We start from the raw sequence: 25,523 nt of genomic DNA, 5'->3' as shown, positions 1-25,523 counted from the left end.
TTGACACTTTCATTTGTTGTTAGTGGAACTGTGCTTTAAGCAATGGAAGTAATTTGGGAAGATTGACATTCTTCCAACTTTAACACAAAGGGTGCTAGGGAATCCACAGACCTGAGATAATAGAGCACAGGCTTTATCTGTTTTAAAAGATAGTTATTTTGAGTAGCTCCAAATGGTATAAAGACAGAATATTTAATTCAAAATTGCTGTTTATTAGATTGCTTGGTTCCAGGGATTGACAGGACAATGGCAAACTTTTTACGCCTCTGTAAAATGCAGCAAGCATAATAAAAGCACAGTAAAGCACACCTAAGCATTGTAAAGTCCAGAGAGGTATAATGTAAGCAAGGTAAAAAATAGCAAGGCAAACCATGGTAAACTATGGTAAACATACAGAATAACAATGGGACAAGCATGGGGTAACTGCTAAGTTACTGTGGTAAACTTTTATAATGGAGCTTTTAACAGGCCTTATTCATTCAATTACCTCCACAGAATTAGTATGTACTGTATATCTTTAAATATTCCTCTACTTGTAGCCAAACTTGAATTCAGATTTTTTTTTTTTTTTTTTTGTGAGGAGCTGTAAGAGAATCAAACCTTTGTTTGTGTTGTAGGACATCCCTGTCACTTCCTGTATATATATATATATATATATATATATATATATATATATATATAGATAGAGAGAGAGAGAGAGAGAGAGAGAGAGAGAGAGAGAGAGAGAGAGAGAGAGAGAAAGAGAGAGAGATAGAAACTGTAAGCAATCAGTTCAGCTGCACAATCAGTTTGCCTGTGATAGCACATTGGATAACAGTCTGTATCATTATTATAACTTTTGTATCTTTGTATGGAAAGAAAGGCAGTTGGTTACATAGAGCTGTAGCAATACTAAAGTTAATATGTGACATTTGATTAACAATAATACAAAATTGAACACACTGGTAAACTGAGGCTTATTTTGTGTTGCTTTGGTCGATCAACCTCCTCCTCATCATCCCAAACCTGACAGCAAGCCTCGTTCCCATGCCCTACCACTGCTTACAACTTAGCTACATGGCAACCCCCCACCCAGAAGATAATAACAAACTGAGGCCTTCCAGTCAGTACAATGTCCTTGAGGGATTATGCTTGCAAAATAAATCCATCAGGCTACAAAATTAAAATAAATACAATTGAAAATAAACTTTATTTAGTATGTAATAATAATAATAATAATAATAATAATAATAATAATAAAATAAAATAGGAACACATTACAGTACTTAGAATTTACATTTTATAAAATATTCTACATATTTTGTTACATAAAAAAATCATGCATTATTTGAAATATATTAAAAAAATGAAATATAAAATAAGACAATAATAACATTAATTCGGTGCAACGTTGTGATATAATACATGGCACTGACATACAAAGTAGTGTTTTGCTAAAAAAAACAATGTAGGTAATAAGACCCAACCCATATCAAGTACAATATAAAAACTCCTGACTAAAATGCTACAAAATAATTTTTCAAAAATGGCAAAAACACTTCCAAATCCTATTTCTAGAAATTGTGTACAATTGTGAGAGTATAACATAATTTTTGCGCTATTCATCAAACAATTAAAAGCTGTTAATTACTAATGTGGACATTACAGTTGTACTGACCAGACCTCATGAAATAAAATGTTGTCTTTGCACAGCCTTTGCCTTAATCTGCAGGTTCCCTGGCTCTAGTAGAATGCAAGTGGCTACTGTACTGAACTCCCTGAGGTTCCTGTAGTGTTTGGTCTAAGGCAATGCTTTTCCAATTTGAAACATGCATCATAATAAAAGGCATTGTCTGAATAAGCAATATATGGGAAGGAATCCCTACATTGAGTACATACAGTAGCCCCTCCCCCTCCCTCCATTAGAGAAATATCTCCTGTTATTTTTGAAGAATGTTGTAACTATAGTACCATCTAGTGGTTGTTTTATTATACAGTCAACAATTAAACAGCCTTTGAATTGATTTTATTTTTTTCAGAATTCATATAACAATTTTCATAAGAAACATTTACTAAACCCAAATCTTTCGTTTTACTAAAAGTTTATAGAAATCAAAACAGTATTTAAAAATACCATAACAGTGTTTATTATTAACCATGTGTCCAAATATGAACCCATATACCAAGTTGAAAACCCGGGGTGCAATGCTTTACAACAAATGTCATTGATTGTTCAGCAGTTCATCATCCAACTTTATGAATTTGAATACCACATTGTCTGTAAGTTAATGATGAGCCCAGAATTATCCTTAGACTGATTATAATGATTGTAGTTGAACTTCACTTAAGTGCAACAATCTTTTATATATTTCTTAAACTCCCTTTATTTTAAAGTTGCAGTAAAATCACTATAATTTGCTTTTGATATATATAGATGTTATATTCTATTTTGCTTCATTTATGTTTCTGCCAGCTATACTAAATATAATATCTATGACTTTACATTAATAGATATGAAAACTATATTTCATATAAAATAACTGTAAACACCATGCACAAGAATTCCTTATTAAATCAACCTGTTACAAAAGAATGATTTGTGAGAACAAGGTACACCAGTGAAATGAAATCATGCTTATTGTGACACCCCTACTTTACCATTAGTCCCCTAAAAGGATCTTACTAATTCAGCTTTAAAATATACAGTAATTTGTAAGCAATTAAAGATTAAAATCCACAAAAACAAACAGGATACTGTCATAAGCAAGTAATTGTAGATGTGAAACCTGCCGACCCCATCCTTATGGCTTTCTAGATCCACATTCATTGAAGCTATTTTAAACAGGACTCTTAGTAACTTTCTGTATTATTATTATTATTATTATTATTATTATTATTATTATTATATCGTATATGCTTGATATTGCACCTGGGCACTTATTTGATCAATGTTCTCCTTACCTGGGCAGTTATTTGGATAAGAGCATCTATTTGAGAGTAGGTGCTAATTTGTCACTTTGGAACCATCGACGCAGAGAATATTCTAATATATTCAAAGAATCCTACAGCAGTATTGTAATTCCTAAAGTTAAACGCTTTATCCAGGGGCTGAGGAAAGCCTCAGTCGCATGGTTTACATTTGATCTTAATACCATTAACTGCTGTCAATTTTTAATTTTTAACAGGCTACAACAGTCTGTAAATATAGATTTATAATATTGATTTAAAGTATAGTATCCAGAACAGGAATACACAGAATGAGCTTATATGTATCTGCTATTAAATGCAACTTGTTAGTACATTTCAGTGACTAAAACTGCAGTGTGGGATTCTAGATAAACTGTTTAGTTATTAAAAACCACTGTATGTCAAGTATTTATGTGCTATAACATAACTTATTAGTCATAGTGCAGCCGTGTAACATTTCAACAATCGTTACCGGCCTAAAAATGTCTCAGTAATTGTAACACAAGTTGCAGGAGAACTATGAAGACAAGAGGAGATGACTTGCTCCTTGCTCTTGTTCAGATAAGTCGATTGTTTAAATTGATTTTCACCCAAAAGCTTTTTTTTTACATACTTTCAAAGTTTTTAGGCATTTGAAATAAAGTAGGTATTAGTAGACATGGTTAAAGTAACACACTGTCGTAATGGTCAAATGGAGGACACTGCCGGAAGCTTGTCTGTGAGCTGCAAACCAAGTGGAAGTGAGGGAATAGCAGTATTGAATAGAAAACTTTTCGTAACGCTGTGTCATGAAATAACTAACAGTTTGCTTATGTTTGTACAAATGCTATCATATAAAGCGGGGGTTACTTAATTCCCCAAACACTCTTTCCTTTGAGCTTAAACCCTCGAGCACCTGTTGCTTTCACCAGAAAAAGGAAAAGCTGAAACATAGGCCTTTTTTTTTTTTTTTTACATACAGTAGAAGACAAGGTTGCTTGCGGGCTTGATTTGACATGGCAAAATACTTTTTAAAATGTTATTTTATTACAAATCAACACTAAACAAAATATATGCCAATACTACTTTATTAATTTAATTGTGTAATAACATAATATTTTAAGACATTGAAAAAAATCACTGAGATGAGGGGGGCTCTTTGGAGAGCATAGGTGCTTATTAACCCTTGGCCAGTAAAACTGGGCACTAATATGAATATGGACAGTCGAGACTGGGTGCAATATCAAGCATATATGGTAGTAATAGTTAATAACAGAATGCAGTTTGTAACATCTAGTACTTTTAACAATTGTAGCATTTAAACATACTTATAATAATCATGTTAACTGCCTAACACTTTTTATACATGTAATGTCGGAGAACATTAATCTGTTCTTTGTTAAGTAAGGAGTTACTGACTGCCTGCCAATTCAAGATAGGCCAAAACATATTAAATGTTGATCTTGGAGACGGGAGAGATCAGGAATATTTACGGGAATGTGAATCTGGAGAAATAGTTGAAAGGTGAAAAACACTAAGGAAACTCAATAGCAGTACTAAGAGCCACCATTGTTTAGATCAACTGCATAGACTCAATTGTCTGATTGGCCATTGTAGCTATGTAAAAGTACTTTAGAGGCATGTGGGCGTTTGCCTTGAAAAGATACAGGACCATACCAGCGACCTGTCGTGAGACATAATGGTTGGGCAGAATGTGGGTTCTTGGAATATTTGAGAGAGCTACACAAAACATTAAGGGAAGTCTGTGAACTCAGCCAAAGGTCCTGGTTTTAAAGCAATATAGATTAAATATATGACACTGTTTTATATAGGTCAACATGTGAGAATGCCTCACAGTCTTATCTGGCCAGACACAATGTCATCAAATAGATTTTTGGTGAGGGGGACGTAGGTTTTTTCAGACTCATCCAAGAAGTAGAGAGCCTCACTGACAGCTGAAGGACTGAAGCCCTCCTTCACCAATCTCCCTTTTTGCTGCTTAAAGGTTTCAGTCACATCCAGGGAGGCCTGAAACAGAAACATATTTGATGAAAATAACAGTTTGATTGCTATTCAGTCAGCTTACAGGCAGACAACGCCCCCCCCCCCCCCCCCCCCCATTTTTTTTTTTGTTAGCTTGTTTTTGATCAATTTTATCCCAATTTTTTTTCTAGAGAATTTGAAATACCTGGCTTCAAATGTCACCTCAACGCCAAACATTACTGCTGTGAAGCCATTTTCTTTTCACCCACTGAACCAAAGCAACAGATGCTACCAAGCAACCTGAAACCTGGATGCTAATCCTGGGAAGCCTGTCTGCCTGACCAGTAATAGTCGCTGTATTGTGATGAGGTGATGCGAGTTTTCACCCTGACCCTACAAGAGTTCAAAGGCCAATTCAGCTGAAGCAGCGCGAGTGTGATTAGAACCATACTGGCGTAACTCACCCGGATCTCCAAAACAAAAGTGCTTTTACTAGGAGAGCCACTGGGGATCCCCTGACAATTCATTATAACATGGATGTCAAAATGGAAAATAGAACAATATTGGGTCAATGTACAGTTTAAAAACAAAGTCTATTAGTATACTGAAATAAAACATGTATCAGCTTGAACAAAATGGGGTTTATTCGATTTATCTTAAAAGGGGCAATTTTAAATAATTAACACAGTAATGAATTTAAAACTTTTTGTTAACTATATATTTACACTTCCCTAACCCTAATTAAAAACCAAGTTTACTGTGTTGCACTAGCGGTACTTTGTTTCCTTACCTGGACTCTTACAAATCGAGGCCAGGAATATGCAGGCAAATGTTCTACTAGATGACTGTAAAGCCGCCTTCCATCCAGTTTGTGTTCCGGTTTGAGTACAACAGCTGCCATCCCTGCCTTTCCTTCATGTCCTGAAAAAAACAATTAGTAAATGAATAATATTAGGATACCACTGAACTTGTGAGACAGATTACTCATTAGAACCCTTAGCAAATCTATTCAGGGATACCCAGACATTTAGTGAGCAAGTCGTCTGAGTGAAGTTTTCCGGCAATAACCCCCCATCCCCAGCTATACTGTTTTCCTAGTAAAAGGAGAACATTCGGTCTTGCTCATTAAAATATTTAGCACATTTTTAAAGAGGAGATGATCTATTCAGGGATAACAAGGTATTTAGTAAGTATAAAAAGATATATAATAATATATATATATATATTATATATATATATATTATATATATATAGAAGAATATATATATATATATATATATATATATATATATATATATATATATCAAGATCTCAGAAATCTTTAGTTCAAGCTCTTAGTTCTTTGGTGAGTCTGTCTATTCAAACATAACATTGATAATAAACTTAATGCATATCATTACCGGGTACAGAAACTCCATATACATTCACTTCCTGCAGAAATTCCAGGACACCAAGAATATCAGCCACTTCTGTTGTTGCAACATTTTCTCCTTTCCATCTAGAAACAAGATGTTCAGTTACTAAGAATGCCGTTTTCTTTTATCAGTTATTAATTGTAGAAAAAAGCGAATGCTTTGTACTGAAAAATGAACATCCTGTTCTGTACATCAATACAATATTTTTTCACAAAACTTGTTACACAACATTATCCTGGCCACCCTCTTGTCCACATTACAAATATAGTACAAGCAATTCAGCTGTGACAAACAATGTTAAAATACAGCCTATTTAAAACACTGATACAGTGAAACACTATCCTCACAGTATGTCACACCCACCAAAATGTGATTTAAGTTTTTACAGTGTTAATATAGTATCATGAAAAAGTATTTGCCCTGTCTGATTTTCTGCATTTTTGCACATTTTTCACATTGAATTTGGTCAGATCTTTTTGTGGGTTGTAATAGTATATAGAGGAAGTCCGAGAGAAAAAATGACACCAAAGTTTGGTGCTTCTTTCATTTGTTTGGCGTGCAAGGTTATCAAACATGCAATCTTCAGGTGTGAAAAAGTTATTGCCCTCCTAGTTAACTCAACCCAATTAAATGGATAATTAGGGTCAGCTGTTTGAATACTTTGGTTAACAATCAAGCCTGATTTGGGCCAGTCCTGCCCAATATAAACCTGACTAACTTTGGCCCTTATTGATGCCTATCAGTCTGGAAAGGGTTACAAAGCCATTTCTATGGCTCTGGGGCTCTACCAAACCACAGTCAGAGACATATTGTCCAAATAGAGAAATTTCAGGACAGTAATGAATCTTCCCAGGAGTGTCTGTCCTGCCAAAATCTCTCCAAGAACAAGGCGTAAAATCATCCAGAAAGTCACAAAGAACCCTAGAACAACATCCAGGGATCTGCAGGCCTCTCGCCTCGGCTAAGGTCAGTGTTCATGACTGCACCATAAGAAAGATACTGGGCAAAAATGGGATTCATGGCAGAGTAGCAAGGCAGAAACCACTGCTCACTGAGAAGAACATGAATGCTCATCTCAAGTTTGCCAAAAAAACACCTGGATGATCCTCAAGAGTTCTGGAACAATGTTCTATAGACAGATGAGTCAAAAGTGGAACTTTTTGGCCAACGTGGACCCCGTTATGTCTGGCGAAAACCAAATACTGCATTCCACAGTAAGAACCTCAAGAAATAAGTATCAAAATGTTGTGTTATTTGTTCACTCACGGTCCCTTTTATCTAATATTACATTTTGGTTGAAGATCTCATAACATTCATTGTCAAAAATATGTAGAAATGCAGAAAATCAGACAGGGGGCAAATACTTTCACGGTACTGTATAGATTAAAAAACAAAACAGAAGGTCCAACACATATTTACATGTATTTATACATGACAGATCAGGCACTTACTCAAAAGTGTGTCCCTCCCTAGTGTTAAATGACTCTACTCTAGGCATGTTTGGGTATTGACAAAATAAACTGCTTGGCCCACAGTTCATCTAAAGGGTGTACAGTTGCCAGCAACTTATGGTCAAAAAAACTAAGACTTCCAAATTGTGGTGACAGCATGCTCTACCTAATAGCATGGGAACATAAAGAAAGACTCACACTAGGACCCCGGATATTAATGGACAAGTCTTTGACAATGAGTTCTGACCAGGTCCCAGATCTTGAAAGATATCTCTTTTAATTTAATCTTCTTGATACACCAACTGCATCCCAACAAACCTTGTTTGAAATGCTCTCTATTGTCAGATGTGAAATAATCCGCAGTATTCCTCCAAGTTCTTTGCAGAAAGTAGCTACTCTCATTCGACTCAGCTGATTTCAGATGACAGGCAGCTCCTAAACCTTTGAAAACGTTTTTTGTTTTTTCATGAATGGAAGCAGCATTACATTTGACTGGATCAGAGCGCCAGAAAACCCACCACACTCTTCTGCAGCAATCAGCAGTATAAATGAAAGGACAAGGGAACAATTGATTCTTTCAAGCCCTATAACTGATGGGAATTTTAAGGATATCAAGCGCACACTGTGATGAGCAACGTGTTTAGCAGTTTTATGAGTCCCCTTGTCATTGAGATTCAATTGCCATGGCTGCATGAAGGAGTGTTATAGCAAGCTGACCTGAGCTAAGTCCTCGTTCTCAGTGCCCGCTTTACTTTACTTCAGGACGTCAGATCCAGTACAGTTGACATGTATTTTTGGTGGTAAAGGCTTCTTGGGGTTTGGTTTTATTTTTTTAATTTATTTTTTATATACAGGGCAGTGTTCCTGGGCTCTTATTTCTTCAATTAGAACAGCACATTACCTAAACGTATCCCCTGTTCTGTCACGGAAGTACACAAAGTCATCACGGTCTTGCATCATGAAGTCACCAGTGTTAAAAAACACATCTCCTTTTACAAAGACATTCCTCAGTAGCTTCTTCTCAGACAGTTCCTTATTCCCAGCATATCCTAGGAACGGGTTCATTGAAGTTACAGGGGCTATCAGTAGACCAGTTTCACCTGCAGATAAAAAAGAAGGAGCATTTTCATAATGCTGCAATTTGGGGCACACAAGTGCAACCCATTTGTATGTTAAAAGAAGGGTATGGTTTTCATAATTTTTCTATTTTATATGTTGCTATGCTTTGTCTGTGTATTTTCTTTAACTTAAGGTGGGATTAGGATAGAGTTAAAACAAGAGTTTCAATGACCTTCCACAAGACAAAGGAAAGTTTGTGAAAAGTTACTGAGGAGATAGACATTGAAATGTTGTAGCAGTCCTGGCCAGCAGCTGCAGACACAGAAATATGAAACCATTAAGAATCAATCTTGTGTAAGATTTAAATTCACAACAACTGTTTTCTATTTTTAATTAACATACATGCATGTGAGAATTGGACAGTTATTATTATTATTATTATTATTATTATTATTATTATTATTATTATTATTATTATTATTATTAACAACAACAAATTGCAAAAAATAAGTCCATATACATAACATGAACATACTTTCCTGTTCCATGAATTGACTGAGAAAAGTGTACCATAACAATATATTTTAGGATGCAACATTACTATTTGCTGAACCCAAATGACAAAACACCAAAAAACTAGCTCTCTAAACAACAGCAGTTTCTTTGCTCCTGTTCATTAAAACTGGTGGTGCTGAAACCTGAAGATTAAAACATAACAAGACAAAGATCGACATGCAGCTATCGACACCAACAACAAGGCACGAAACCCCGGATGAGAACTTGAGGCATATATGGGAGCTGCTGTAAATCATAATATATATATATAGCTCTGGAAACATTTAAGAGACCACTGCAAATTTTTCTTAAATCAGCATCTCTATATGTACGGCAGCCATTCCATTCCAGTGTCTGTTGAATTCCAACACAGGCACACATTCTACTGAATGAGGTACTGATTAGGGGATCACCTGAACCAAATCTTATTTAACAAGGAAAAGTATAAAAACCACTCCTGTGGTCATCACTATCCTCTTGCAATAGGACCAGCTGGATGGCAAAACAATGCTAGTAGAACCTCAAAAGTAACTGGAATTAAAAAATAACTATTGACCATGCCCAAAGAGTTGAAAAGGAAAGTTTTGAGTGAGGAAAAGAAGGGTTCAATTCTGGCTTTACTGGCAGAGAGATACAGTGAGCGCCGGGTTGCTTCCATCCTTAAAATTTCAAAGATCATAAGAACATAAGAACAAGGTCAAGCAGCACACACTGGGGACAACAAAGCTACAGACCGGCAGAGGGCAAAAACGACTCTCCACTGACCGGGATGACCGCCAACTCATTCAAATGTCACTCAGCAACCATAGGATGACATCAAGTGACCTACAAAAAGAATGGCAAACGGCAGCTGGAGTGAAGTGCACTGAGAGGACGGTTCAAAACAGGCTCCTAGGGGCAGGGCTGAAGTCGTGCAAAGCTAGAAAAAAGCCCTTCATCAATGAGAAGCAAAGAAGAGCCAGGCTGAGGTTTGCAAAAGACCATAAGGATTGGACCGTAGAGGACTGGAGTAAGGTCATCTTCTCTGATAGTCCAATTTTCAGCTTTGCCCAACACCTGGTCGTCTAATGGTTAGACGGAGACCTGGAGAGGCCTACAAGCCACAGTGTCTCGCGCCCACTGTGAAATGTGGTGGAGGATCGGTGATGATCTGGGGGTGCTTCAGTAGGGCTGGAATCGGGCAGATTTGTCTTTGTGAAGGAGAGACGCATGAATCAAGCCAAGTACAAGGTTGTCCTGGAAGAAAACTTACTTCTTTCTGCTCTGACAATGTTCCCCAATTCTGAGGATTGGTTTTTCCAGCAGGACAATGCTCCATGCGACACAGCCAGGTCAATCAAAGTGTGGATGGAGGACCACCAGATCAAGACCCTGTCATGGCCAGCCCAATCTCCAGACCTGAACCCCATTGAAAACCTCTGGAATGTGATCAAGAGGAAGATGGATGGTCACAAGCCATCAAACAAAGCCGAGCTGCTTGAATTTTTGCGCCAGGAGTGGCATAAAGTCACCCAACATCAGTGTGAAAGACTGGTGGAGAGCATGCCAAGACGCATGAAAGCTGTGATTGAAAATCAAGGTTATTCCACCAAATATTGATTTCTGAACTCTTCCTAAGTTAAAACATTAGTATTAACAAAATTAACTAATATAATTAAAAATTAACTAATATACTCCAGATACTTTTATCGCTGTTGGTAAAGGCTTGTAGCTTGATAGTAGACCTTGTAGAGACATCTTGGCTGCACACTCATCATATGCCTTCTATTTATAACAACATGACCACTGCATATTAGTTATTAAAACCTATTGCATTTTATTGTTAAAAATAAAAGCAGCACACAGATAGCCGTACACCACAACGTGTTTCGACACACTCGTGTCTTTGTCAGGTGGACAGTGCTATTTGGAAACAACCCCCATTTATATGTGAAGGAATAAAACTCGGAGATGGTCTTTGGGTATATTCAAGCATATAGGTCTTTCTTTATTACACACTGCAGTATGGAGGCTATGTCTGCTTGCTAGGCTCAATAGACTGAAGGAATAGTGGAAGACATAAGCTTTTAACAGGGGTCCCATAGGAGGAGTGATGCAATGGGGTGGGTCTTCCCGAGCCCCTCGATAGGTTCTAGCAGCAAGACAACATGAGCACACAAGCCAATAAACTACAAGTTACAATGCTGTTCCTCCCAGGGGCAAAACAGCAAGACAGTGACAGGTGATAGACAAAGGCCTGAGTTGTTCATGTCTGGAATTCTTCCATCTACTAAGGAGACAGCCTTAAATCATCCTCCCATCCTCTTTATGCCAGGAAGGGAAAGAACACCTTATCTTTTCCTGGTACCAGTAGGAGAGACACCACTTGCTAGACCCATAGAGGCCCTATGCTGCTGAGAACAGCATAGAAAGATTCTCTGAAGGCCATTACTATGGCAAAGTTCAAGGAAGAAAGTTTGAGAATGACATGAGAGCTTAAGAATATTAGGAATAATAAGAATTAAATCCTTCAATATGCATCATCTTTCTTAATTGAATGGTTATTAATTTAGTAGATTCAATTACACAAGCTGAAAAAAAGTTGTATACATAAATAGCAATGCACTTATTACAAAACACAATAAACTTTCAATACAAGAAATTGTCACTCATGCAAATTGAATAATTAAAATCAATCAATCAATGTTTATTTTATATAGTGCCTTTCATAGTGGACCTCCATCAAAAGGCGCTTTACAAGATGCAGCAACAATAAAAACATTGATTATGCAAAGTATGCATATCTAATCATATAAATGAAAAATCGCAATCATAATACATCATTTACCTTTTTTTTTTACACAATCAAAATACTCCATTTATCTTTTTTTTTACAAACAATAAAGAGACTTTGATTGCCGCAACACCTCAGTGGTCATGTTCTTATAAACAGAAGTTATATGATGAGTGTGCAGCCAAGATGTCTCTACAAGGTCTACTATCAAGCTACAAGCCTTTACCAACAGCGATAAAAGCATTTGGACCTTTACTGAGACTTGGCAGCTGATCTATACCTGGAAATGACTAACAATATCTATATATATATATATATATATATATATAGATATATATATACACACACACACTGTGGAAACCTTTCAGATAAAGTCTATTTTCCCCCAGGTATTTTTCCCCCTTCCTAAAAAGGGGGGGAAGCGGCCACACTGGGTACCCGAAAAATGGACTTTTTCGACAGAGCTTTTCTCCCCCCCCCACTATATTATTAATATATATTATATATATATATTATATATATATATATATATATATATATATATATATATATATATATATTATAAACCAGAACAATGTTACACACTACTAGGTGAAACAAAGAAGTGGAAGATGTAAAAAAAACGTGTTGTATAAAAAGACTTGTGTATAACTCCTTTGTTGGAACAGAGGTAGGAATGAAGACTGCACACTCTGCTGTCTCTGAAATTGGTAATTATGCAAATAAAATGTATTTGTCGATTGCAAGCTGATTTGTATTTGTTTAATAAAGCATTAGTATTAAACTAACATTTTGTACTGAGCTAATCACTCTGGGTTCGTCCACACAATAAGGACCCCAGTGAGCCAGTTATCAGATAACACTGTTGTCTGGAGCACAGGTGTCTAACTCATGGGGAAGAAGGGGCACATGCCACCCCCACTTTGAATCTGGGGGGCCAAACGACTTTTTTCGTTCATTATTTATGCATTATACCTTGTTGTGGCATTGGTTTGCTTTAAAATCTTTAAAATAAATTATAAAAATGGAAAAGTATTCAGAGGATGGGCTACATATATAAATAATCACAATAAACTCTCCCTACATGAACATAATGGTTTGACCCAAGGTCTGCACTGTAGCTAACGTTAGCTAACAGTAAGAACATTGTTAAGTGAATTTGAACTCAGCAGGCGGTCAGGAGAGACGACTGCATGAAATATTAATACTTTAATATAGACATATATTTATTTATTACTCGCAAAAATATCTGAAGTAAGAGAGAGTATAACACCATTATTAAAATAAAAAAGTAAGGAAGAGAGAGTATCAGACTGTTATTAAAAATTAAATAATGTTGGGTTTTAGAAAATAAAAATAGGGTAATGTTGCCGTGGGGCCATGAACAAGTTCAAATTCAATTCCCACCAACATCTTTTATTTGTAACTTAGATTAAGCGTTAGTAAATATATCAAAAAGTGACACTTCTAAAATCACACAAGTCTAATTTTACTTGAGTGAAAACGTTGACTATAGTTGTTTTTTATTAAAATGTGTAACTTAGTTGTTCTTTGCTGATGTTAATGTTCAGCTTTCATATCGAAATGTGTGTACTTACTAATCATTTAAACTCACATTTGTTTAATAATAAACATTAAGGTATGTTATGTCCCTGAATGAATAAAAAAAATTAAATAAATACTAATTGATAAAAAGGGCGACTCATTATTTACCAATGTAGCTTCTGATATACTGAAATCTCTTAAGATTTAAGCATATCATCGCCTCCATTGGTTTGGGGCAGGTAATTTTCACATACTTCAATTTTTATGTATTTATTTATTTTGGTGCCTAAAAGGATGCGGGAAGTGAAGCTGAAATAATGTGTTTTTTTTTTGTTTGTTTAACACTAGTAAAATTATATGATCACAATGCATTCCATAGTATAAAGGGCCATGGAATGAGATAGCACAGTATTTTCAATTCTCTCTTTATTTAACTCCTATTTTTTGAAAATATGTTGATGTTAAAAAATGAGCAACATAAAAATAACCCTACTTGATGGTGTTCTTGTTTTGGAAAATTATGAGGCGATAATAAAACACAAGAAAATACTCCAATCAAAGTTTCTTACTGTTGACAATGTCATGCTTGCTTTCTTACCTTTTTTGATTTTCACACAGTATCCCTGATCAGATCTGACTGGTTCTGCCTTTTGAATATCATATTTCACAAAATCAAAGGGGATAATGCACTGAAACAAAAAGTACACAGCCTCTTAATTACAAATAGAAGATGCCAGCCAAAATAGCATTACATTCTCATTGACAGTCAGCAGGAATTATGTTTACTGTAGACTATTTAAATATAGGTAGGTATACTCTAGTCTATGGGCTGATAGGAGCTCTTATAAAATATTATAGCCCCCCCTCTTCCTTGAGTCATGATAAAAGATTCAGTGTCATTTACCAACATGATTGCCTAATGAAGTACTGAAGTAATTGTATACAGTATAAGCCACCTCACTGTGCAGATGTGGATACATATGTATGTATTTGTTCTATTTATTTGACAGGAACATTGTACAATTTTTTAACATAAATGAACATGTTATATGATGCATTGTACCCTAATAGCTAAAAGTTCATTTTCATTGGTATTCCCTGGGCAGGTGAGAACAAAGATAAGCAAATCAACAATCAATTGCAGAATATACAACAATACAAGCCTCCCAATCATATGCAGAACAGCAACCATTTTTTCATGTAGTGTTTTTACACTGCCATTCATTAGGCCTCCTACATATACAGTTCTACCACAGCGAGTGACCAGCACAAAATTGAAGTACTTCACTTTACCTTGTTGAAGAAACCTGCACGCCCAATTGGACCAGTTTTGTCAGTGTAGTTCATGAAACCAATGCTTGCTTCTGTTAAACCATAAGACTCAACAACTTTTATTTTTCCGAAGCGGTCATGAAAATCCTTCCAAACATCTGGCCTTAGGCCACTTCCTGCAGCAATGCGCACCTTGTGATCCATTTCCCCTGCAACCTTTGTAGAAAAGACACGTCCTTATTCAGAGGTTCAGTGGTTTTGTTCTTTCACTAACACAATTCATCATAGAATAGGCACACTCTCTAAGAAATGAATCATACAGTTAAATAAATACATATTTAACAAGATCATACCTTTGGCTGATTCACCAGATACCGGCAAAGTTCCCCAATATACTGGAAAACTGTAACGTTATGTTTGCGACAGTCATTCCAGAATTGACTTGCTGAGAATTTCTTCTTTAAGACACATGCAGCGCCTTAAAACAATTACATTAAATATATAAGACAATTACAGGCACCGTCACTTTTATGTAGTTAATTAATCTGCTCCACTTTGTTGCTCACCATGTTCGGTAAAAATGTTTTCATCTTAATGTAACGTACTATAATGTAATGTACATTTTCTACGTCCAAATTTATGTTAATTATAATTGTAATTGGAAGATTCTTATTTTTATGATAAATAAATACATTTAAAAAATAAAGAAATAATAATAAAAACATATACTAAGAAATGTTTCTTTCCTATGGAAGTTTAATGTGGATGCTGTATCAGGGAAATATCCAGCACATACCAGTGTGTTCCTGTGCACATAATAGTCATTGTTTCCCAGTCAACTCATAAAGCATTAACACAGTGGAAAATTCACAAGGCTGCAACATAGTTGCTGTCACACAAATTCTTTATGATAGAGACTTAATTCTCTACTCTGTATCAGGGATACACCAACCCCATTTAAATACAATTATCTTTTTGAATATGGAAACATAAAATAGCCTAACTTGTTTGAAACAAATAAACACAGAAATAACCAATTTTGTACCTAGTTCAATGCACCCCCCGATTCCTAACAGGGAAGCCGACATGTGATAAAGAGGAAGAGTGATATAGATAATGTCATCAGAAGTAGCTCCACACATCTGGAAGAAACATAAGCACATCATAGCTTTGAGATGGCTTATACGAGCTGCTTTCGGAAGACCTATAAATCAATAAGAAAACATTAAGCGTTCAATTTACATTAAGAATAAATTCTGAAAACAATGACACATTTAACAGCATGATAACAAATGGTATTTCATTTAATTCTAACCAAATAGTTCCATACATTATCAGTGTTTTTTTTTTTTGTTTGTTTTTTTTGAAAGGCAGCAGGTTTTACAGGTACACATCTCCCAGAGTGTAGAATCAGAACACAAAGTACTTCACTTTTCCTTGCTGAAGAACTCTGCACTGCTAACTGGACCTATCTTACCCATTTGACAGTGCCATTAACTACATATGTCTTAAATTTGCAGTTTTTAAAACATGACTTCTGGTACTACCCTAGGGAAAAGAAAAGGATCAGTTTGATTGCCTTCCAGTATGTCTGCCACTGCTTTACTTCCTTGGCCACTTCATGCCAGCATTGTCTCCTGGGTCAAAGCTTGTTATTGGCTGAAAGCATGCAATCGATAATGGGAAGCAAACAGAGACGTGGCAGTAGTGCCAGATATCCTGTTTTAAAGTGAAGATAACGTTTTTTTTTTTTTTTTAAAGCAGGTGTTTCTTTCAAAACTCCACATTTGAAACCTATATAATGAATGGATGTGCATGGTGAATAACATTTGTGGAACTACTTTGTTACTTTATAGAGCAGTGGATTTCAACCTTTACAAATGTGAGGACCACCTTGTTATTGCAGCATGGAACCAAAAACAAACTGTGCTGGTAATGATAAATATAAGATAACTGTGGCTATATTCACATTTACCACTGTGCTGCATTAATACTTTTTTTATTTTCTAAAATGAAAGGCTTAAAATAAATAACCAGGGAGCTTAATTTAAGAGTTCTAATATGGACATGTGTTGTTTCTGACTTATGCAAGTGTTTTATAAAAAATAAAAAAATTACTAATTAAATAAATAATGCTTCAAAAGCATGGTGTTGTGAATATAGAAATTAGGCTCATAATAAGTCAGGAGCAACAACACATTTCGCATAATGGCAGCATGTGGTTAAAGAGCTTCTTTCTTTAAGTGCACTGTAATAAACTGAGCTATACCAAATGGCTAGTTACACTAATGCCCAGATACTACAGACCTATAAAAAAGAGGCCATGATATGGTTAAAATCACAAACCAACATCAAAACCAGACGTGTCTTTAAGGGTCTTCTGAATAATCACTCACTAATTGTTTGACATTGAATGAAGAGTCACCAGTGCTATGCAGCTACAAATGTTCAGTGCAGTTTGGTGACCCAGTCCATTTTGGTTTCACTGTATAGACATATTCACTAACAAAAAAGACCTCTGTATGTCAGTACTAAATCTTTCATCCAAAATGTAGAGCTTAAACAGCAAAACCATGCAGTGAATGTTGTTAGTGTACTGGGAATTAAGTCAGTTGCAACTTCTGGCCGGAACAAGAGTTGAGTTGTACAGCAAGGCCCCAAAGTATGCAAAGATCGTTTTGCTTTTCTCTCTGGTGGTAAGACTATAAAACTGAGCAATAGCTGTTCTAGTGAAAGAGGTCTTGTGTATGGAAATAGTACTCTACAGAGGCTGGGTAGAAAGTGTATCAACCTGTATAAGCATAGTATATACAACAGGACGTCTAAATACCGGAATTGATCATACACTGCTTCTACCCAACACAGCTTTAGTAAATAAACCTTGTCTGAAAAATACAGCTGCCATAGCAAGTGGAAAAGTAGATCACACATCTCCCCCCCCATTTGCTTTTTCCACAACTTAAATACACTTATGTGCATGTCATATTAGAACTTCAAGCAGTTTATATGGAATGTATTTTGTGGCGCTCTCCCTAACCACATCCGTTTGCTGACTGTAGAGTGTATCACTATATGTTGTTTCAGAAATGACACATTGCCAGTATACTGGCAAAGGATTTATCATATGTTACCCATTACATTCTTTAGAGTATGAGCTGCAGTTTCGCCTCTTAAGAAGAAGAAGAAGAATGAAAACCAAAAACACACATATCAGCAGGCAGCACAGGTGGGCCAAACCCCAGATGAAAGCAGAGAAGTGCTGTACTGATCTGGGGTGTGTTCGCAAACACGGTCTCAGACCGTCAGATGGCACTCTAGTCGTTCTGCTCCACCACTTCCTGGTGTCTTCTGTAAACTTCTCCCAGCACAGCCTTTGAGTCTTGAGAGCACACTGACTGCTCAGCTCCAAAGATTTTCAGAGCAGTTAAACATGGAAACTGTCACTCTGGGTGGGGTGGGTGCAGTGTGGGGTTACTTTGGGAACTGTAATGTTTAGATCTGACTCTAAACACCGGCCACCCCAAGTTCATAAACTTCAACAGATATCCACGCTTTGGAGCGTTCTGACAGAAAATGCTCAAACAGGGCCAGCAGGAGTTTACGAATACAACCTTGAGAACACAAACACTACCTTGAAAGCAAATTAAGGGTGTATTTCTATGATTTATGACATCACAATAAAAAGGTGGACTCTCAAACACATTTAACTGATAACATTTCCGCCCTGAAGTGCAAAATCAATACATACACAACAACAGTATACAAGTTTATACAGACCTTAATTTACAAGCATCAAGAGTCAGTTTTGAGAGAAAACAGGCCACTGTGAGCTACTTGCATAGTATGGGGACTGATTTCATGCAAATATATGACAAGCGACTCTGAGATTTTGCCCTTATTTATTACCCAACCAACTAGACCACAGAACTCATGCAGGGAAAACAAATTGAATGGGATTTTTATTGTGCCACCTGCAGGATGTTTTTCATAATTTCAATGGCGCAGTTTCCAAGGACAAATACAAATAAGTTTCACCTTTTTCTCATGCTATTTTGGTAGCACCTTTCAGGTAATTTAGATTGCCATGTAGTTTTCTTTTAGGGAAAAAAAAGTCTCCTTCCAATTGCACAAAACATAAAATATTAAAATATGTGAGGGTATATTTAAATGCTTCTGTCTGTCTTCCAATTTGGCCTTGCGCGAGTACTGATATCATGCAGATTTCTTAAACTGAGTTTCCACAAAGTATTTAGCTTGCATTGAAAACCACATGTGCAGTTGGCCTCGTTTGGCCACCAAAAGAATATTTAAAAAAAAAGCAAGAAAAACTAAACAAAAACTAATCTGTTTCAAAGATATTTTCAAAATGGCTGTACAAGTGCACTGATAACACTATGTAACACAATTTTTGTTCCTGGGTAATAAGTGTTATTTCCTAATTGCTTATGCCTCAGAAGTATAGAAAATGGCTATTATTCCCCACAAACTTTGCTTTTGTGACCAGGACAGTGATATTTTGAAATGTACCTATTTCCAATGAGAAAACGGGTGAATTTGTGTCTTTCGTTCACATAAAGTCAGAAAAAAACAACACATGAATCCAAATTAACATGTATTTATACTAAAGTAATACAAACATGACTACAAAAGTTTTAGAAGTGAGTAGTTTTTTGGGATTTACGATTATACTGTAAATCACTTTCACGAATCAGCCCCCAAATGTAGTCTCCCATCATGTTCTCGTTATACTGTCCTTAGTAGAGACGTTAAAAGTCCAGTATATCCTGGTGAAAGCGCTTGCCTTGCTCCTCCGAGTACGCTCCTATGTTCTCCTTGAATTTATCAAGATGACCATCAAGGATATGGACTTTGAGGGACATCCTACAGCCCATTGTGCCGTAGTTCTTCACCAGAGTCTCAACCAGCTACACATAGTTTTCGGCCTTGTGATTGCCCAGGAAGCCCCGAACCACTGCAACAAAGCTGTTCCAAGCCGCTTTCTCCTTACTAGTGAGCTTCTTGGGGAATTCATTGCAGTCCAGCATCTTCTTTATCTGTGGTCCGACGAAGACACCAGCTTTGATCTTTGCCTCAGACAGCTTAAGGAAGAAGTCTTGAAGGTACTTGAAGGCTGCCGACTCCTTATCTAGAGCTCTGACAAATTGTAAATAGGTAAAATAGGTAAATTTCAAAATATCACTGTCCTGGTCACAAAAGCAAAGTTTGTGGGGAATAATAGCCATTTTCTACACTTTTGAGGCATAGGCAATTAGGAAATAACACTTACTACCCAGGAACCAAAAAAAAAAAAAAATTTGTTACACGGTGTAATGTAAAAATTATTGTCCACATTGTCAAACAAGTAACACAGCAGTAACAAGCCATGGTACAGAAAAGAAACGCCACAGCACTGGGTATGCTTTTTTATTATTATTATTTTTCCTGCAGTGACGTAGAGGACAGATCTCAAACCCCAGTGCACTAGAGCAGCCATTTTGAAAAGAGCTTTGAAACAGACCTTAAAGTTATAAGTGTAAAAAGTTGTCAGGATGTTAATGAAAAGAAAAATTAAAGGCATGTTATTTAAACAGTTGTAACAACACATGGGGACATATAACGCTATATTTTTCACAGCCCCACTATTACTCTTTACGGCTAGTGTACAATGAATTGCATCTTACTGCTAAGGGACAGAAAAGCCTAGGCTAAAAGCAATCCGCTATCCAATAACCAAACACGGAGATAGCAAAAGTGTAAAGGATGAAAAATATATCTTTCCTTGCTTTGTTATTTATTAATTTATGTTTTCATTGCAAAGGGCTGCACTTTTTTTTTTTTTTTTTTTTAAATGTGCAGTAGCTTCATTATTTTTTATAACCTTGCTTACACACAACTCAACTATAAAGCACTATCAAATGGCAATCATTTGAAACATTAATGTATGAAGAGGTCTCAAAACCCCTTGTAATGTATGCCTATTTTTTTCTGTTTGGTCAAAGAAGCTTGCCTGGGCTACAGATCTCATTTGTTAATAAAAAACTGTAACTTGGTTGCTTTTCTGCAAAGGAGAATCTGCCCCTAACTAATACGTCACCAGCAAGCGCATAAAAGCTCAGTGTGTTATTCTTTCGTGTAGCTTCTTTTTCTTTCAGCTGCTCAGTCAAGCACTGGGAAGCTAAAACGGGAGTGATCGCTTGGAGTGCTGAGCAGTTCGTATTTAGTTCTACAGGGAGAGTGGTCAGGTTGGAGAGGCTGGGTTCTCTCCCCCGGCGAGTCATGCTCTGGGGGGCGGGCCGTGTCTCAACTGCTGACTTTCATTAAATTGAATATTTGGGGGATAGGTGGCAGGGCGCCTCCGTGGAGTGTGTTAATTACTTACTATTATTCATTCATGGTTTGGCGGCTTCATCTTTTCGGCGGGAGGTGGCTCTTAGTCACGTCCTATCTGCGGTACTGGGATGCATGTAACTGTTCATGTATTTCCAGGAATGTGTGTGATATATGCATCACATTCTCAAGACAATGGAGAGAGAATCTGGAGTTTCAAAACTGCATGGATACTCAGCAAATGTTTCTTATAAAGGAAAGGTCAAATGCAATTTTTCTATCCAGCTCTGCTCATAAAGCAGCAATTAAACGCTCTTTTTTAAAAAAGATTTCCAAGATAAACAGAACTGAATTTCAATAACTATGGTGCTTTTAAAAGCTAGTTTAGAACTGGGCAGGTACAACCTCAAGTCTGGCCTGAGAGTATCTCACTTACTTTTTTATTTTTTTTAAAAGGAACCAAAAGCTTTGCATTAAACTCCCCCTAAGCTTCACCACTACATTTTTTTAAACCCAAATGAATGTTGTGTTGTGTTTTTTTTTTCTTGAATATTCTTCTGAATTACTTCTTCTGAAGAACTGTAATCTGTTGTTTAAACCCCCAAGGGAATACAGTTCTATTTCTGAAATGGTATGTGGTAGAGTAACAATTTCTCAAAGTATATTTCCTGATCACTTGGCACAGAAAAGACAACTGCTAAACACAACAAATGAAGTTTTACCCATTTAGCTTATCAGAGGTATGCGGTCCCTACAGCCAATCATATTGGCTCTACAAGTCATAAAGCATCCTCAATCAAGGGTGAGTTTCAAAACTTGAAAAAGCCAAAGTCTTACTCATAACACAGAAAATTATTGGGGTATATTGTAATTGGTTTAGAGATATTGTATGAGGTGCCCTTTAAATTGTGAACAAAAACTAGTGATACATTGAATTATTTCATATTTCAAATACCCATAAATTGAAATGGTCTTCAACGTGCAATTAAGATTATCTACTAACAAATAATACCAACACCTTTCTATAACTATAGCTCCTGAATACATTCTTTATTCATCAGTAATTTGGGAACAAGTATTATATTGTGCTAAAATTGTAACACTGATCTGTATTGTTTTTTTGTAGATCTTTGGCCAGAGAGGAAATAACATATTTGGAAAGGCAACAAAATCATATAAAGGTTGTTTTTTTTTTTTTTAATTTATCTTTAATTGTTTAGCATTACATGTATAGATTGACATGATGTCTATTGTAGAAGTAACTTTCACTATAATCGTCTAAGCTTTTCAGGATGGAGTATTAGTTTTTAGTATTTTGACTGGCCAACATATTTTTTAATCATGCAGAATTAGGAGGAAAACAAATATGGAGTTAAACGTATTTCCATTTACGATCCGAATAATTATAAAACCTTTTAGAAATGTCATAAATTTGGGAACATTAGCCAAGGTAAAAGACACAGTAAAAGATACAAAAATAAATACCTGTGGTTCCAGAAGTAAAGATATAAAGGAAGGTTGACATAATGTTGGTTTGAGAGCTAACATCCAACGGTACAGGATCATCTGATGCATGTTCTAGCTTGTCAAGAATTGTATTAACTCTTTGGAAAGCAGAGCTTTTTTCCATCAACCAAATATTGATCCCATTATTCTGCAGTGTTAGCAGTACATCTTCTAGTGAACTGATCAAATCTGTAAAGAAAAAGAACCTCATATTTATTTATTTATTTTTTGCATGCATATCCTGGTGTTCTCAATGTTAAGAAAATAATTGCTTCTACTTTCACAAATATTTTGCCATGGTTCAATAAGAATTGTCAGAATAAAATATTCACATTTCCCAATCTAACAAGTACCTATCACTGCAACCACTTATCCAATCCATCAGTTTTGAGTTTCTGAATGTGAAAGACTATACAAAGATGTAAATTGAAGCCATTAGTGACATTTCAATCAGGTGGTGGCTTAAATAACAAAAGTCTGTGAGTCAAGGTATCAAAACCCTCTAAACAGTATTTCTATCTTTTGATTTCAAATACTTTTTATTTTTTTTGAAAATTTGAAAAGGAGGAGTAGAGACCAAAAAAACCTACTGGTACTGAATTTTAGGATTTAGGATTGCATTAACCAGGTCAAGAGATGTAGGCTAATGCTGGAAAAGCAGAAACTGGTATGCATGCGCCACAGGAAAGTATTTCATTTAACATGGTGTGTAGATGAACAGCTTGGAGATTCCTTAAAATCTCAATTGGTTCCAGCAGCTCAGAAAAGACCCAATCCACAATATGGCTAAAAACCAACAAGACTGATTTAAAACTGCTGAATAAAGGCCTGCCACGTGAGAAACACTGCTCCCCAGGGAAGCTTAAATTAAAAAACTGTATTGTAGGACCCTAACCAGTCCTTTAGCCTATTGTTTTGCAATGAACTAATTAATGACTTATTTTGCAAAGTGATTGATTGTCAATTAACACAAACCACAGGAGCATCTTTAAACCTGTATTTCCATGCCTGTGTGCCTTCTGTTAACCTAACGCGGAACTGTCCCCTGTTGTAAGAGACAGTCATTTCTGATTTTGGACTAGGAGGGCATTGGACTAAAACCATCAGATATACAGCTATGGCCAAGTTTTGTATAACCCTATATAATTCACTAATGTTGCTCTTAAAGTCGAATTAAACCCACTGAATAGTGTTACCTTAACGTATTGAATCACATACCGCTTTGTAGTATTCCATAAACTTAACAAAAAACTGACAAATTTAATAGGTGTCCATGCGAAATCTAAAATGAAATACTGTACTACTAGTATGGCTTCCGGTTGACTTTTGAGATATCATTTTGTAGTTTTATTATTATTATTATTATTATTATTATTATTATTATTATTATTATTATTATTATGTTATTATTATATATATATATATATATATATATATATATATATATATATATATATATATATATATATATATATATACATATATATCAATAGCCTTCAATAGTTAAATAACTTTAATTTATTCAATTCCGTTCACAAATTTAATTTATTCAATCCCGTTCACAAGTGACACAGTAAATTCGTATGGTCTGCGTGGGATGATGATCAAATACAAAAAAACAATTTTAAAAACCGTCTTTCAATTATAATTATAATACTGTAATGCACATGGGCATATGGGGACACGGCTTAAAGGACACCACTCCAGTATGAGAGCATGCACTTTATTTTTTTTAAATACTATTCTTCCAATTAAATGATACAACAAGCTTGGACGAGTCTGTCTGAATGACCAAAGTTGTGTGCATACCTCTGCCTGTCAGAAAGTAATACAGTTGTGTAAAGATGCTTTGAGTGTAGCACTATGGAATGGTGCCAAACATTCCTTGTTCATTTGTTTCTGAAAACCTGACTGTTCATGTTAAGCTATGAGTCACGACAGAACAGTCCATAACGAAATGATCGGTTTGGCAAAATGTGTTTATCCCTATTGCGTAAACAAAGCACAACGTTTGATAAAGTGTACAATACCTGCGCCAACGACAAGGGTTGTAGCCCCGCAGCTGTTGAAACAATGTAGCAGAGAATTGGATTTAATGTTAAAGTTGAGAAACGCCACTTCACAGCCTAGTTTGCTGAGTCCGAACCAGACAGAAATAAAATCTGGTTCATTGGTCATCAGCAGAGCCACGATGTCCCCTTTCTTCAAAGAACCCTGCTTAAGAAATACCTGGGCCACTTTATTGCTCCTTTTGTCCATATCTTGATAGGTGTAAACATCGCCTTCATGGATTATGAAGGGCTTATTAGGGATTTTCTTTGCCTGTTGTACAAAGCAGTCCAGTAAAGTTATGACTCCGTGTCGCATCCTTAACTTCATCATTCGTTTGACTCTTTGGAGCTTCATGTAATAAATCAAATCATCCCAAAAGTATGGATAAAAAAGCTTCTGTACGGTCAAAACGACAGTAAGTCCAGCGGCTGCGACAGTAATTAAAGAGAACAGCATTGCTTGCACGGCGGAAACAGTATTAAATTGCCACGAATGAAAAGAAAGTTTTGACAAAGTTGAAAGACTCTCCGTCTTACTTTTAAATGCCTGTCGGGAACTGCGCATGCTCGGAGTGAACTTCGAACGAAGCTCTACCGCACATTTGTATTCATTCAAAAAATGTAAGCATTTTGGCCTTGCCTTAGGCACATAACAAGTATC

General features: G+C 36.0%; 1 protein-coding gene across 1 annotated transcript; it reads right to left on the bottom strand.

Moving 5' to 3' along the window:
• Nucleotides 1-1,351: 1,351 nt before the first annotated feature.
• LOC121302300 (long-chain fatty acid transport protein 6-like) lies at nucleotides 1,352-25,418 on the bottom strand. The gene is made up of 10 exons (XM_041232164.1): nucleotides 24,842-25,418; nucleotides 22,791-23,000; nucleotides 16,024-16,182; nucleotides 15,332-15,456; nucleotides 15,000-15,194; nucleotides 14,305-14,395; nucleotides 8,676-8,874; nucleotides 6,309-6,406; nucleotides 5,699-5,829; nucleotides 1,352-4,953 (listed from the first exon to the last, which is right to left on the bottom strand). The coding sequence occupies exons 1-10, from the start codon at nucleotides 25,317-25,319 to the stop codon at nucleotides 4,777-4,779; spliced, it is 1,863 nt and encodes a 620-aa protein (XP_041088098.1). The 5' UTR covers nucleotides 25,320-25,418; the 3' UTR covers nucleotides 1,352-4,776.
• Nucleotides 25,419-25,523: the final 105 nt, after the last annotated feature.

Source organism: Polyodon spathula, chromosome 2, assembly GCF_017654505.1.
Source record: "Polyodon spathula isolate WHYD16114869_AA chromosome 2, ASM1765450v1, whole genome shotgun sequence".
NCBI classification, from domain to species: Eukaryota; Metazoa; Chordata; class Actinopteri; order Acipenseriformes; family Polyodontidae; genus Polyodon; species Polyodon spathula.
Note: the sequence above shows the minus strand (reverse complement) of the source record. Positions and strands in the feature narration are given on the sequence as shown.